The 16,983-nt window shown below is 43.1% G+C and overlaps 1 protein-coding gene across 4 annotated transcripts in view; it reads right to left on the bottom strand.

Moving 5' to 3' along the window:
* PCDH15 (protocadherin related 15) overlaps nucleotides 1-16,983 on the bottom strand; it is a gene marked incomplete at both ends in the record, with an annotated part of 270,634 nt that overhangs the window by 98,320 nt on the left and 155,331 nt on the right. For all 4 annotated transcript variants that reach the window (XM_083865850.1, XM_083865852.1, XM_083865853.1 and 1 more), the window contains one exon: nucleotides 8,749-8,877. In XM_083865850.1, coding sequence (XP_083721976.1) covers nucleotides 8,749-8,877 — 129 coding nt within the window. The remainder of the gene's footprint in view (nucleotides 1-8,748; nucleotides 8,878-16,983) is intronic.

Here is a 16,983-nt window from a genome sequence, read left to right as displayed (position 1 = left end):
CTACCTGACATGAGGCAGCAGAAACAGCAGCAGTGATTGCTGGAGGCAGCACAGCCCTCAAAGGTCACTGGGGACACAGGCATCATGGAAACTGAGACCAAAAAACCCCCAAACTAAAATAAAAAAAACCAAACACGAGAAGGGAACTAACAAAAAGAGGTAAATTGCAGAAGGAATAGAAGAGATTCCAAGACAGGGCCAGAGTGTCATTGATCTTAAATGCTGGCCCATTTTTACCTTGCCATTTCATTTTATAGAATCTCAGAATCCCAGAATGGTTTGAGTTGGAAGGACCTTAAAGCCCATCCAATGCCATCCCTGCCATGGGCAGGGACACCTTCCACTACCCCAGGCTGCTCCAAGCCCCAATGTCCAGCCTGGCCTTGGACACTGCCAGGGATCCAGGGGCAGCCACAGCTGCTCTGGGCACCCTGTGCCAGGGCCTGCCCACCCTCCCAGGGAACAATTCCTTCCCAATCTCCCATCCAGCCCTGCCCTCTGGCACTGGGAACCCATTCCCTGTGTCCTGTCACTCCAGTTATTGATGCAGGGTCCCTCTCCAGTTCCCTGTATCCCTTCAGACCCTGGAAGGAGCTGTGAGGTCTCCACACAACCTTCTCCTCTCCAGGCTGAGCAGCCCCAGCTCTCCCAGCCTGGCTCCACAGAGGAAGTGCTCCAGTTCCCTCAGCAACTTCATGGCCTCCTCTGGACCTGCTCCAACAGCTCCATGCCCTCCTTTTGTTGGAGGCACCAGAACTGTGCACAGAATTCCAAGTGGGCTCTCAGCTGAGTAGAATAGAGAGGGAGCATCCCCTCCCTCCACAGTGTGGGATGAGCCCAGGATACATCTCCTCGTGCTTATCCAGTATCAGGAAAAATGTGTCCATCCAAAGAGACAGAGCAAGTACTGCTGTGATTCTGGTGACTCTTCATATGTCCAGGATGGCTCTTATTTCCATCTCTAATTCATGATACAACAAACCTGGAAACCTGGGAATAGAAATTACTCACTGCTTTATTTCCCAGAAAATACATCCCACGTTTATTAGAGATGCCGTCATCTACAGATGACAGCCTTCACCTGATGAGGTAAATTCAGATTTGTGTTACCAGCTCTGCTCCCACGTTACCAGGAAATGCTCAGGAATATAAAGCAACAGTGTTCCAGACTAACAAATTATCTCTCTCCATCTCAAACAGCAGGAAAACAGTCCTGGGAGATAGGGAAGACTAAGACAACTCTGAAGCATCATTAACTCTGAAATATAATGACAAGGGCTTGAATGTCAACAATATTCATTATATCATTATCATCCTTTGCAAAAAAACCCTCCCATTATATCCTCAACTCTTGCTCATGATGGTGACAAGATTTAGGCAGGTTAATTGAGGATTTGTGCCTGGAATGTTGGAGCTGGAGAACAGCAAAACAAGGTTATTATTCCTACTTGTCTCCAAATCAGAGACAAGCATGGTGGGTATCCCCCTTTCCTGCAGGCTGAAACATTTCTTAAGGACCACTCTGCCGCAAAAATAGCTTCCTTCAGTTTACATTTCCCTTCTTCAGGAGCAAAAAGTTCCCCACAATCCCTACCCAAGCCAACCAAACTCCTGATTTTGGACAACTCCCCCAATATTCCAACAAACAGATCAAGCCAGGAATTGTGCTGGAGGATCCAAATGATGCCGTTGGTGAGGATTATTGTTCTCATGGCAGATAACATGACTTTTTTATTACTAGGGGTTTAATAGGTTTATTACTGAGGGTTTAATGGGTTTATTACTCTAGGTTGGAAGTATTCCCAAGCCTTTCATTTGTGTCAAACAGCAAATCAAGCGTGGGTGGGAGTGTTAGATTGGATTTGGTACTTGTTTTGCAGGGGGATTACAGTTTGTGCCCACAGGACAAAATTAACATCTCCCAGATGCATTCAGAGGCCACAAATATCTGAAATGTGCCTGACCTCTTGGTCATAAACCAAATATTTGTAAGCATTTTAAGGAGGGAACATCAGTCATCCATAAAAGCTTGGACTTTTCTTCTCCCCTAAAAGAAAGGCTTTTCCTCTCCTTTGTTGCTTCTTGCCGGCTTTTACACAGCCTTTCACTTTTAAAATTTTTTTAGAGGGATGGAGCTGCTCTGCTGGGAGGAAAGATGTGGGAATTGGGATTGTTTAGCCTGGAGAGGAGAAGCTTTGGGGTGACCTCATTTTGACCTTCCAGTGCCTGAAGGAGCTACAGGAAAGATGGAGAGAGACTCTTTCCAAGGGATGGAGTGCCAGGACACAGGGAATGGGTTCCCAGTGCCAGAGGGCAGGGCTGGATGGGATATTGGGAAGGAATTGTTCCCTGGGAGGGTGGGCAGGCCCTGGCACAGGGTGCCCAGAGCAGCTGTGGCTGCCCCTGGATCCCTGGCAGTGTCCAAGGCCAGGTTGGACTTTGGGGCTTGGAGCAGCCTGGGGCAGTGGAAGGTGTCCCTGCCCATGGCATAGGCTGGCACTGGATGGGCTTTAAGGTCCTTCCAACCTCAATACATTTAGGATACTTTGATTTTGGCTGTCTTGAAATTTCAAGGCAATTCTGCTTCTTTGAGACACAAGTGCACACACATCCTCTGGAAAAATCCTGCTGGTTTTGTGGATATCCTCCGGGAACTTCAGCATCCTACTGAATTCCCAGGTCATTGCAGCTCATTCCTTTACTCTATTCAGAGCAGGAGAAAGGAAACACCCTGTAAATTTTCAAATACTGACATAATATTCAAATACTGCCATATTTTTTGGCAGTAGACCAGAAGAATCCTGGATGATTACTTCCATGGTCTCTGCTAATTCTAGGGCACCTGGAGGGTTAATTCCAAAACCAATTAAATGTGATTCCAAACAAAACTGCTCATTAAGAGCAGGTAAACCCTAAGAGCAAATATAAATGAAAATAAATGAAAATCCAAAAGCTCATAGCTGCAAACCCATCACTGGATGGGCTGGTGAACCTCCTACATGAGTTAATCACATTTTAATGCTTCATAGCCTCAACCAGGCCAGTTTTCTTCAGGCTGGCACACAACGAAATCCTGACCTTGGAGACTTGGTTGTCCTGAAAGGATGATTAAAAATTTGGGGTTTTGATGAGTGTGTTTCCTTGGCAATGTTATGATCAAGATACTAAACCAATGCATTTGCACACTAGAAAAAACTAAAACACTAAAAAGCCCTCCTGAAACAAAAACTTTCTAAATCCCAGATGGAAGGAATATACTTTTGAAAATCTCCACATTTAGCTGGACTCCCAAATATTTCTCTAATGTCAATCCAATTTAAAGTTATTTCTGGAATTTCTCTTGACTCTGGGTTGGAAGGGACCTTAAAGCCCATCCAGTTCCATGGGCAGGGACACCTTCCACTGTCCCAGGCTGCTCCAAGCCCCAAAGTCCAACCTGGCCTTGGACACTGCCAGGGATGGGAATCAGGCTTAAAAATCCTAAAAGGGCATGAATCAGAAACATGAAATCACAGATTCAGAAGATTTAGTCTGGAATCAAGCTGAAAGAGATAATAGGGCTTAAAGACATCCCAAAATGTAAAGTGTCAGCGGACAAAACCAAAAATTCCTTTCATGGAAAATCCTTGGACTCTCAATAATCAACTGTCATGAATGTGCTCGTAACAAATATCAGTATTTCCACTGCAGTAAAGCACAAATATTATCTGGAGGGCAAAGATGCAAATGAATGAACAAATATAATAAATTTTGGGAACAGGAAAGACAGGAGCACAGCTTTTGAAATCCCTTTCATTTAAGAGGCCACGTTATGGGTGTCAAGGAGCTTTTTTAATCTCTTTGATCTGTGCCCAAGCTGACCTAAGTTCAAGGAACAGTGGAAAAAGACGAGGAACTGTGGTCGCAGTCACTGCTGCCAAATATCCCCCAGGAATTCCCTGGTGCCAGCAGGAAGAGGCAATTCTGTCTAGCACTGATGGTCTGTAATGGAAATAAATAGCCCAAATCTATGACCCCATCTCTTTCTCCTGATGCCACAGCTTTGGACTTGAGACATCAGCCTTGCTGTGAGAGGAATTTGCCTGTTAACAAACATGAAAATCCAACTAGAAGCACATGAAATCCTTTCTGTGACCAGCATTTCCTTGAGGATCTTGAGAGAGACAGTGCTGAAAGCCTTATTAAAGATCTTTTTACCCTTCCTGGGGGCAAATTCTTTAATAACCTGAAGGAAATTATACCACCAAACTTCTCTCCCAATGATCTTGCAATCATCCAACCACTTATAAGAAAAGAAGTCTGAACTTTCTCTGGTTGGAGTTCAACTGCCACATTCTGATTCTCTGATTTTGGGGTGTAATTAGATATTTTTTTAATGGATTCTGACTCTCAAATCCCAGCTGCTCCTGTTGGTTTTACATCTGTGAGATGAATTGTGAATTGTGAGAACTGCACTGTAAGTCACTGGGTCATGCCAGAGTCCTGGACTCGCTCTGAGTATTTGAGATTTACTTCAGAGTCTGTGATTTTACTCCTCCCCAAAGGCTTAAGTCCTTTCCCCCCTGGATTGTCCTCTCCTGCCATTCAATCCATATTTTCCTGGTATTGTCCTATCTCCTCCACCTCTAATTTTAATTCCTTTCCCTGCTGGATTGTCCTCCTCTGCCAATAAATCTCCCTTTTTTCCTGGTCTTCTCCTTTTTCCTCCACCTCTAATTTTCCCTCAAGTTGTCTGAAAGTCCAGGAAATTTGGGGATTTGATTTCAGGAGCCTGTATTTTCAACACAGACAAGGCATAATCTGCAGTGCAGGTTTTGGGAAATCACACCCTTCACAAGGAAAACAAGGCATTGGGAATTTAGGAAAACTCAGATTCCTTTCTAGACTTTTCCACAAGACATTGTAGCGTAATAAAACAATAGAATCACAGATGATTTGGGATGGAAAGGTGGAAAGGACTTTAAAGCTCATCTCATCCCAGCCATTCCATGCTCGTGGGCAATAATTCTTCACTTGCATTTTAAGGAGTTTTCCGGCTTGTAGAAACACAGGATGAGCTGCTTGTGGGAGATCTCCAGAGGTCATTTAGTCCAACACAACAAGCTTTGCCCAACAGCCGTGAAATTTAAATCGGGCTTTAAATCCAGGGTTTATCGCCTTATGAATTTATTAAATAAAAATAGGAGCCTGTAAGAATTCACTGATACCCACGGACAGAAAGCTCTGTTGGGAAATAATTACATCTCATCAGCATTCAGGAGGGCTTGTACAGTACAACCAAAATAATTCTTCCAAACTTTCCTATGTTTTCCAGTAGGAAGGATAAGTCCATCCTAAAAAACAACTTCCTTAAAGCATTTATTTTGTAACTTAAAACCAAGCAGGTGACAGAGGTATCACAAAGCCTGCAAACTGCTCTTGTTACTGGAATTGATTTATCCTGTTTCCAGTTTAGGGAAGATCCAAGGGCCAGTGATACTTGAGCACATAATTCTTTATCCCCATTTTCCATGTCATTTCCTTCTCTGTCGTTATCTCTCCTTGACAGTAACACGTTCATGCTGGAGTTTTCAAACAGTGCTGATCAATGACACCAAAATATCCAACAATAAATGAATTATGGGGTTGGGTGAAAGAATCTGGATATAAATAAAACCCCACACGAATAAAAACTTCAGTCAAGGGATGTCTTTCCTCTCCAGGGCCCTGTCAGCTCAACAGCTTTCTAATTAACCCCAGGCTGCTTTTTTAGAGTTTGTAACAAACTGCTGGGGACTGTCTTCCCCTGCCCAAAGGTGTGAACATGCCTGCAGATCAATGTATTGATCCCTCTCCTAAGTGTCATTCCATCCTTTTTACCTCCCATGCCCCGGGATTGATTAAAGTGCAGTGTACAATGATGATCACCCTGATGCCCTATCTCCAGCTGGTCTAGACTGCAAGAAAGTGTCTGAATTTCACTGTCAAGTTCCCAGTTGGAGCTTCTGGATTCCTGGGGGCTCTTTGTGGAAACCTCCACAGAGCAATTGTGATCCTGCTTTGCAGGGAGATCCCCAGGATCAGAGGGGAAGGAGCAGCAGGGAATCCAATCCACCTCTGAATGCCCCAATTTAGAGAACACAGTGTGAAATAAAAGGATTGGAAACACATCCGCTCAGCTGGCAGCATTATCCTGTCTGGCTTTTGTTCCTTTAATCTTCAGGAGGCTCCTGGAATGCCCACAGGCAGCGCTCCCCTGCCAGCGCCTCCAGCAGCTCCAGCTGGCAGCAGAGCTGCCAGGGAGGGAGAGCACTTCCAAGAGTGGATATTGCCTTCCTGCATTGGAATCAATGCTCCAAACCCTCCCTCTCCCACAGGAAACCTCTCACTGCCTTCCTGCTACGTCTCCACCCCTCAAATATTATCAAAGTTCTTATGGGAATCCATTTGAAAGTCTAGCTTTCCCACGGAAAACAAAGCAGAGCATGGAAATCTCTTGTCTGTGGCAGGAGTTATTCCTGGGAGTGTTTAGGTTGATTTATACCCCAAATTGCTTAGAATCCCTATCCCTGGAAGTGTCCAGAGCCAGGCTGGACAGGCTTTGGAGCAAGCTGGGATGGCGGAAGGCACCCCTGCCCATGGTAGGGCTGGAATAGGGTGAGATTTAAGACCCCTCCCAACCCAAACCACTCCAGAATTCTGACAATGAGCCCAGGCACCCAATCCTGAGACCAAATCTCCTGAGTCAAAATTCCTGAGGGATCAAAGTGGTTGAACACCTTTCCCATGTCCTTCTTCACCAGGTTCTTTGCTCCTATGAGCATCAGGGTCAGATCTTGGGTTTTAAGGCAAAAATCTCTTGCTAATTTTTTTTTCCCCCCAGGTAAAACAGGAAGGTGGCATTCAAAAAGGAAAGGGACACCACAAAATCTTTTTATTTAAAATCTTCTGTATGACTACTTGCTCTGGTGGATTTCAAGTTTCTGTTTGAAATGAGTAAAAAGTTTCCTGAAAAGCAGCTTTGTTAATCAGTGGGTTAATTCTTGGTAGGGAAACCACACAGCACTATAAGGATTTCCTCTTTTACCAGGCTATTCCCACCTAAAATAGCCCTTTATGTACATTTTATCCACATTAAAGCTTCCATACAAAATTTATTCCCATTAACACCTCTCCCTGTGGTTTTTATTTACAGTGAAGCACAACACACCAAAAGCTATTGCAGTTTTTAAGGAAAATCCCCAAACAACACAGCTACACCCAAACTCTCATCACCATTATTTCAAGAACCTCACTGAAGGCAGGAAAAAAATCCAAATGCCCCAATTTCTCTTTTCTATACTACAGAATGGCATTTCCAATGGATATCCCTACATCAATTTGCAGTTGTGAACATGAGACAGGAGAAATACACCAGTATTTGGGCTATAAAGAAAAATCTTTCTCCATCCAGGGATAAACGGGACAGGAAATGACAGAAGCAGTTTCTGTCACTCCAAGTAGGAATAAACTATCCCAAGGCTTCAATAAATATTTTCATTTCCACACAACTCAGAAATTGCCCTAATTTAGAAGCCAGAGAGCTTCTTGTGGCAATAACTTGTTGCATTTTACAGTTCTGTCAGGCTAAAAATAGAGGCAAGCTCGTGTTTGAGAAGATGATTGAGCCTTGAGGGCCCTCAGCAAAGCACAAAATGGATTTGAAGGATATTTAGGACTGATTGAAATGTTCCACCTGTGCCTTTTAGGATGCAAAATGAAAAACAACCACACAGGAAGGCAATGACAGAAAGCAGAGCAATAATTCAATAATTTGTCAAAAGTGACTTAATTGCACTGAGGGATTCTAACTTTGTCCAAGACCAGCTCTGATTTCTTATGAAATAATATAAGGATGGGAAGGAACATGACTATTATGGGTATTTGGGTTCCCACGGTACCCAAAATGTCCTGGTTTTCTGAAGCTTCTACGTAAGGAGCTCTCATTTTCTCTTGATATGGTTGCACCTGGAAAAAAATGGCATATTTTCCACCTAAATTCCTGAAAAATGCTTCCCAAATCCTCTATTACCTACAGCACCTGCTGGATCCAACCTTAGTGCAGCAGACATGAGACGTTGTATTCAACTTCTGGATTGAAAAAAACCCTTTAATTAATATTTTCTTCTTTCCCTTGAGTCAGGAAAAACAAACATTACCAAAAAAATAAGTGATGTTTTCTTCAAGAGACCTAATCCTCCTCCAGAAGACCCCCATATGTCATAAAAATTTACATCTTCAAACCCTCAAATTAACACTATCCCCTATTTTTTGCCAGGTCAGCAATTATTCCACTCAAGGGTTTAACTGCTTTTCCCCTTAGTGGCCTGACAGTTTTCTCTGGGTGTGACAATTTCCTACACCCAGGTGTCACTTGCTCAGCGTGTTTGAATTCCATCTCAAAACAAACCATTTCAAAATGTGGCAACACTGTTTTAACCCTGTAAATCTGTTATCAGCGAGTTTTTACAGCGGAATTTCTTAAAAACAAGTGCGGTTTTTTTGGTGCTATTTTTAAGTAACAAAATGCTTTCAGTATTTAGCACAGAGAAAAAAAAAAAAATCCAACGTTTCAAAGTCCTAAAATGTGACTTTGTAGCTACAAATGGAGCGTTTGCATTTCAACTGAGGATATTTAGATGGGTTTTTGTCTAAGGTAAAATTGTTTTGTGCTCTTTCCTCATTGTCTGGACAGCTTGGATAATAAAATAAACAATTTTAATGACTTACCCTTACTTGACCAACAAAAGCATTGGCTTCCTCTTCCTGCACAGAGAGGTTTTTGGGGAGAAACATGTCAAAAACTGGTCCGTTGTCATTGACATCTGTCACCACTATGTTGACAGTAGCAGTAGAAGTCTAGGCAGAAAAAGAACATTTTGAAGAAATTCTCTTTATTTCACAGCTTCCCAGGTGACAACGCTGCTGTTACTTACTAGACAGAATCACAGGTAAGCAGATTATCTGTGTTTTAAACAGGTTTTTTTGTGAAAAGGGAAGCATTTCTAGAGTTTATTTTGAATTTTTAGAAGACAAAGCAAGCTCAAAACTGACTCATATATTAGAGATGCATGATACATATCAGATATCTTCTCTTTTTTATAGAGTATTTTAAGGATTTAAGGAGTTTTTGTTGTGAGTAGGGGGAAAAATCTGGAAATATCAAAATTTGCCAGAATGTGAAAAGGAAATTAGTGATTTATCAATCAAAATATGCCACAGTGATGATTAATGAAGCTGATGAAGTGGCACAATCATCCTGTATCATCCTCCTGTGTCATCCTTCCCCCACCCCACCCTGATGTTCTATTTTACAACCCAATTTTAACATCCCAGGAGGTGGGAACAGCAGGATTAACTATATTTAATATAAAATGTCAACAAAATGTATCTGTGCTACCTATGGAAATTTTCTCTCCCAGTCAAAACGGTGGAGAGGTTTTGGCTTGAGTCACATCCCTTTTCTCTGCATCTGAGAGCTCCAGACCAAAACCCCACTGTTTTATTTGATAAGTTATCGTGTTGAACATACAGAAGTTTAAATATATTCATCCAACTCAGTATCTTAGATCTGTCTTATGCCTTCTGACACTTTGCATCAAACTCCTCTGAGGGCAGTTTGGGAAATTTGGAGGCGCTGGAGCGTGTCCAGGGAAGGGAAGGGAGCTGGGGAAGGGGCTGGAGCCCCAGGAGAGGCTGAGGGAGCTGGGAAAGGGGCTGAGCCTGGAGAAAAGGAGGCTCAGGGGGGACCTTGTGGCTCTGCACAAGTCCCTGACAGGAGGGGACAGCCAGGGGGGGTCGGGCTCTGCTGCCAGGGAACAGGGACAGGACAAGGGGAAAGGGCCTCAAGCTGTGCCAGGAGAGGCTCAGCTTGGACAGCAGCAGGAATTTGCCCATGGAAAGGGTGCTGAGGCCTTGGCAGGGGCTGCCCAGGGAGGTTTGGAGTGCCCACTCCTGGAAGTCCTAAAAAGTGAGAGGATGTTGCACTTTGCAGTTGTGGTTTAGTTACAAGGTGGTGCCTGGTCACAGGTTGGACTTGATGACCTTGGTGGTCATTTCAAACCATAAAAATTCTGTGATTCCATGAAATGTTTATGACAAGACAGGCATAGCAATTAGACCACGGAGATGTGACCCCAGAAGAAATCCCTTGCTTTAGGAAGAACAAACCTATTTGAAAGTGGCATCTCACAGGTTTCATAGAGAAACCTGCAACCATGTTCCCTGAACAAAAAACACAAAATAAAGAAACAAAGAAAAAAAAAATGAACAAAAAGAAACCCCAACCAAAAAGTCTGAATGGAGACCTACACCTTCTGGTGCTCTACTGGTGTTGGAATCAGGTTCTTCCCAGCTCCAGATCCAGCTGCTGTGGTTTCAGTGTCACAAGAGCTCCCAACATCTGCATAAAAATAACTCACTACTACTCAAAAAAATCGAAAAATCCAGAGGATTTTGAACCAGACCAGCACAAGGTGCTCCCAGGCCAGCAGCTTCTGTTTACTGAGCCTTAGTTATTTGCTAATTGTTCCTGAACCTGCCATTCCCACATTCCATTTCTAAATGAAAATGCACTTTCTGCCTTCTTGTCCACGCCAAAGCCACTCAAGAGCGTTTGCTCTGCTGTGATGCACAATGAATGTAAATCACCTTTTCCAAAGGTAACTCAGCTCCATGAAATTCAGGGAAATAAGCACCCTCACATTTAATAAACTGAGGCAACATGGTGTTAAATAACAGTGGCTTAAGGCAGGAATTCCCATTTGGAAAAGATTTCTTTTCATTCCGGATAATTTTCACGGGCTGTGGTTGATCATCTGCAGCATTTCTTCTCTTTGAGAGGATTTTATAAGGAGAAAGACAAGGAGGAAGAAAAATAAACATTTGGAACTTTTTCCCAACTCTTCCCTAAGGGTTTTCAGTATTTTTCACATTCTTGGCCATTCTTTACTCATCTTAAGCACCCTCCCTGTCAGCCAACACACCCAGGCCAGTGCTCCACTTGCCATATTTAAATTTTCACTTTTGAATTTAAAAGCCAAGATTTTTGCAAAGAAATAATATTTTGCAAGGGGAAAAAAACCACATTATTGAGATGCCAAATAGTAGAACTAGTTTGGAAAATTTTATCAAATGCTCCTCTCCCTAAACTTGCAAGCATGTTAAAATAAGATTCTGTAAGAAGACCAACATTTCAAGTAATCCCTGTTTTCATATGAGTCACAGTTCAGAAAATTATCAGAAGTGACTGAATTCAGAACTCACTGTAATAAGACCAATACTTCAAATAATCTTCCTTTTTTATTAATCACAATTTAGGAAATGACCAAAAGTGGGTGAAATCACAAGCAGCATCTAAAGCAGACACTGCATTAGCAGCAGCTCCCTGGGTTCTCTTCCTTAAAGTCTGTAACAGGGTCCAGAACTGAGAAAGGAAACGGGAATACTTCAAAATCTCCCAATTTCACATGAATACAGGAAACATTTGTTATCTCATTGTTTTCTCAGGAATGCCCACCCTCACCACGAAGTGGGACTCACCTGTGTGTCTTTGAGAGCAGCACTTCTCTCATTAACATCAGAAAGTGCCATGATCAAAGATTATTAACCAAAACCAAAGTTTCTAGATCCCCATTAGATGGCTCCAAAGATTTGTTGAAGCCCCAGCCTCAGATTGATGTGCTGTTCTAAAAAAGCGTTCATCTGACAACCAGAATGAATTAGAAAGGCCTCTCCAGAACAGCAGCATGGAGCAGGATTGGTAACAACATCATCATCCCTGCTGGGAATCATGAAAAAGTCACCACACACTAAAATCCCACTGACTAAATAATCATTGCCCATGTCCAGGGATAAACCAGAACCTCTTTTCAGCCTGACACTGGATCAGAAAATATGGGAGGATGGTGAAGCACAGGGTGCCCAGAGCAGCTGTGGCTGCCCCTGGATCCCTGGCAGTGTCCAAGGCCAGGTTGGACATTGGGGCTTGGAGCAGCCTGGTGGAAGGTGGAACTGGTTGGTCCTTTCCAACACAGACTGTGATTCCATGGTTTTTATGTGACCTCCCAGGGAACAATTCCTTCCCAATATCCTGTCTAACCCTGCCCTCTGGCAGTGAGATGCCATTCCCTGTGTCCAGGCCCTTGGAAAGAGTGTCTCCATCTTTCCTGGAAAGTGAATTCACAGATTTCTTAAAGAATTATGAAATGTTGCTGGGGTTTCTAGAGGATGCTAAAAGAGCCACAGAAACAACAAAAAGAAGTCTTCACAAATACTTAAATACCACTAAAATACTTTAAAGAAGTGCTTCCTTAAAATAATGACAGACACCTGATTCACAACTGGTTTTCCAGGGATATTCCTCCTGCAAATCCAACACAGGAAGGTTTGAAAACTTCTTTGTCTGGTTAAAAATGAGGCTTTTCTACAACAGAATTATCAAGCAGCGTTTGGAAAGGAATCCTAAAGCTATTCCTGGAAATTCAACCAGGGAAAAAACCATCTCAGCCTCATATCAGGCATTTCCTATTCATTACTGGAGAAACCCTCCTTTCGTCTCTTTTATAATGAACATAAATAAAAGATCCACAGCAGCAATTTATGTCTTTCTTAGGGACCCTCAAATAGTTCTTACATAGATAATTCTTCCCTAAGCAATAACTATAAAATTTACATAGCCTGCACAAATCCTAAGGATGCCAGGTCCTGATAAATGTTATGGATGATAAATCTGAAGGAAATTCCCCTTTATTCTTATTTTATTTGTACCATGTCATTTAAATTGAAGTTGGGAATTGATGAGAGCATTCTATGCCTTGGAGAGGAAATGTTCTTGGCTCTGATGTCGAGCAAGTTTATTAATTTGGACAAACTCTAAGACAAACCTGTCATGTTGAGAGATAATTAGTTTGCAAATAATACAATTGGAGGCAGAGCCTTTATTTGATCAAAAAGGAAATGGTAAGTAATGCTGCTGATCTCTACATCAGGATTTATTGATATTCCTCTCAAGAAAAGTATATTCGAGTGGTGATAAAATTAACAATTCTATGATTCTATTTTCAGACCTTGTTTCCTTCCATGGGAAGTTTAAAAGAAGTGTCTCCCAACCCTCTCCACATCTCCAGGCTATAAAGATAACATTGCCAGCTGGACTGCAAAGAAATTTTGGAGAGAAGGCCCTGAGATGAAGGGAATGGCAATTCTGGAGATGGTCAATAATTACACTAATGAGAAAAAAATCTCAATAAGCCTGGAGATGAGAAAAAGAGAAAAGCTGTCAAAACACCAAAGCCCAAAGGGAAAGCTCCCAAAAGGAAAACCTCATACACTGCAAAACAAAACAGAAAATATGAGTACTTTGTGGGGAAAGGAAGAGAAAATCATGGACATAGAAGGAATATCCTTGACAAACAGACAATTATTTAGGTTGGAAAAGCCCTCTAAGACCAGAAAGTCCAACTTTTCCTCAGCGCTGTCAAGCCCACCCTGACCAATGTCACCAAGTGCAACATTCATATGGCTTTGAACACCTCCAGCCATGGGCACTCCAAACCTCCCTGGGCAGCCCCTGCCAAGGCCTCAGCACCCTTTCCATGGGCAAATTCCTGCTGCTGTCCAAGCTGAGCCTCCCCTGGCACAGCTTGAGGCCCTTTCCCCTTGTCCTGTCCCTGTTCCCTGGCAGCAGAGCCCGACCCCCCTGGCTGTCCCCTCCTGTCAGGGACTTGTGCAGAGCCACAAGGTCCCCCCTCAACTTCCTCTTAATGGGAACTTCTTTATTGGTATCTCTTATTTAGGAATTACAATCTGCTCAAAATCTTGGATTGAAAACTGGGATCAATCTATTGCTTTATTAGGATTCCTTAATTCACTGCTTCCCTTTTAGCACATGAAATAAAAGCCTTTATAGGGAATATTATCCATGCTGAGGCATACAAGCACTGAAAGTTTGGGAGGCTCCTAAAACTTGCCATGATAAAAGAGCTGCTGCAGGAAGAAAAGCCTTTCTCTCTAAGAGGAGGAAATCCGTCTGGAAAAACTCCTCTCATGCAAACTGGAATTCAGAGATCAGCTGGAATTTGTAAGGATTTCTTACACAAAATACAGAACTTGTCAGGAAAATAACAATAGGCAGCGTCTCTAACTACAACTTGGAAAGAAAATAATTTGAGGAGACGTTCTTTCAAGAAGAAAGATCAAATTATGGATCTATGTATATTGTTCCCTTTCATGTAATTTGGACTATTCCCTCTAGCTCCCTTCTTGTGGATAATGGTACTCATGTGGACTAGAGACAGGAGTAACAGAAGCAGTTACAGTTCCAAGGAGTATCAGAAAATTTACAGCAATTAATGAGTTCTCTAAGTGCTTCTCAAGAAGTAAATCTTTGTTTAAATTACCTGGATTTAGGGCTACCTGTTTGCTCTAAGGAAGGGAATTAATTCAAGTGCTGTGGGAGACAGAGGCTCTGATTTATGAATGGTCTTCTAAGATGGCCAAAATCCCCAAGTGAGACTTCCAGGGTTAAACACAAAGCACTGAAATCACAGGATCATGGAATGGTTTCGGTTGGAAGGGACCTTAAAACCCACCTAATGCCATGGACAGGGACACCTTCCACTGTCCCAGGCTGCTCCAAGCCCCAGTGTCCAACATGGCCTTGGACACTGCCAGGGATCCAGGGGCAGCCACAGCTGCTCTGGGCACCCTGTGCCAGGGCCTGCCCACCCTCCCCAGAGAAGGAGATGAGGCTTCTTCAGATTCCCTTAGTTCCCTGTGGTTCTCACTACTTTTCAACTGTTGCTTCTACCCATTGCCTTCAAGGAACAGCAGAGCTCTGCTCTGATCCCTGCTTTCAATGCCCAGATCACTGGGTTCACTCTCAGATGCCTTTCCAAGGGTGATGGTGCCTCTGTCTCTTCAGGAAATGTAGCCCTAAACCAGGCCTGGGCTTAAATGATCCCTGTTCTTTTCTCTCTCTCTCTCTCTTTTTTTTTTTTTTTTTTCCCTGAAGCGTTCATTGCAGAAGAAATGGGCACAGTCAGATTAAAAGGATAGATCTTGGATTCATGGCTTTCAGGGAAACCCTCCCAGAGCCAGGTCACCTCTGATCTTCCCTCTCTGGTAAACCCTGGGATATACCCTGAACAGCTGGAGGGATGACAGCTTCTCCTGGACTTCCACTGGAGTTTGGTTGCCTGATGGTTGAGTCTTCTAAGACCAAAAAACCCCCTGAACCCTGCCAGTAATTTCTGAGTACCACAAGGTGACCATGACCACAACACACACTTCAGACATGTTAAAAAAGGAGGCTGGAGCTGGAGGTTGGGAACATTCCCCGGATGAGTGATAACTTTTAAGAACACTTAAATCCTAATTCCCGAACGGATTTATAAACTAGGCACTGAGCTTCTCTGCTTTGCCAGGCAGAAAATCCCATTTCTGCAGTGCTGGATGAATATTTTCAGGATGAGGCATTAGTATTCAGAGTTTGGAATTCCCCTTATTTCACACAAGACACGCTAAGACAACACAACGGAGCTGCTGTTTCATCTCTCTAAATCAACTGACACACACAAGCCAAAAATCAAGAGCACAGAAGACTTTCTTCTGACAAAAGCCACGTGTATTTATTTATTTCAAACTTCTCACTCTGAAAGGTGAAGAGAGGAATTCTTGCCTTGGAATTGCATCCAAACACACTCCAGCTTGTGAACACAACTTGAGCTTGGAACGTGTTTTTTCCTTCACATGCCACTTTACCCATCGACAGCCAAAAGCTCATTACTTAGGGGAAAAAAAAAAAACAACCCAACAACATTTTCCTGCCTGCTAAATTAATGCATCCTTAATTGTTTGTTATGTTGGACTGTCAACGGTGACAGGTTGTGTTTTTCCGGGAAAACCCCCAAGCCTGTTAATGCTCCAGGTCATAACTCAGAACAACAATAATTTGGGAAGCACAGCTGAGCATTTTAAACAATCAGGAGCATTCCAAGGAAGAGTAATGAGAAGGTGGCAGCCAGGCCACCCCACTCCACAGAAAGCTATGGAGCTGGGTGAGGTCATAAGTGGCTCAGGATTAATTTTGATGGAATTAGCAGTCCCCCAAAGTCAAATGGTGTCACCATGACTGTCAGCACACCACATGAACCAGCTAAATCAGCCTTGGGGCTTAGAAAAGAGAAACCTCAATTACTCCATGCCACAGCAGTCTTGCCAAACCTCTCTTAGGGCTTTTGGGAATGACACAAAAAAGAGCAAGAAAAAAAGTCTAAAAACTCTAAAACCTCCACAAAAATTCAGGTGTGTGGGACCACGGACTCTCCAAATGCAAAAATGAGCTCAACAGACTTCACTGATGATGATGATGATGGGGATTGGATAGAGGTTTCTCTAAAGAATATCAGGGATCAAAAGGAGAGCCAATACCACATTGTATCCTTGTACTTCTCCAATGGATTTTAGGGCAGGCACAGAGCACTGGCCTGCCCTGGTGGCAGCTGTGGAAGAATGAGGTCCAAGAGGAAGAATCCAGGAACCGGTGGGTTTGGAAAGGAAACAGCAAGATGTCTTCTTCAGTATGAGAGGAAATAACCTCGAGTTGTGCCAGGGGATGTTTAGCTTGGATATTAATGAAAATTTCTTCACCAAAAGCATTGTGAAATACTGGACCAGCTTCTCAGGAAGGGGTGGAGTCCTCATCCTTGGAAGTGTTCAGGACATGTGTGGATGTGGCAGCTGGGGACATGGAGCTGGTTGATGGTTGGATTTGATGATTTCAGAGGTCTTTGCCAACTTTAGGGGTTCTGTGACATTCATAACTATGGGAAAGGCATCCTGAGGAAACACTGCTCCCCAAATGTGTGAGCCTGGGGCTGCTGGACCCCAAGCTCATGTGGGAGGTGTCCAGCTGTCCTTCAAACTCCTGGAGATACCAGAATGGGAAGAAAAATCTGTCTTAAT

Source organism: Zosterops lateralis, assembly GCF_965231275.1.
Source record: "Zosterops lateralis genome assembly, chromosome: 8".
Classification (NCBI taxonomy): domain Eukaryota; kingdom Metazoa; phylum Chordata; class Aves; order Passeriformes; family Zosteropidae; genus Zosterops; species Zosterops lateralis.
The sequence above is the reverse complement of the archived record's forward strand: the minus strand, read 5'-3'. Positions and strand labels throughout refer to the sequence as shown.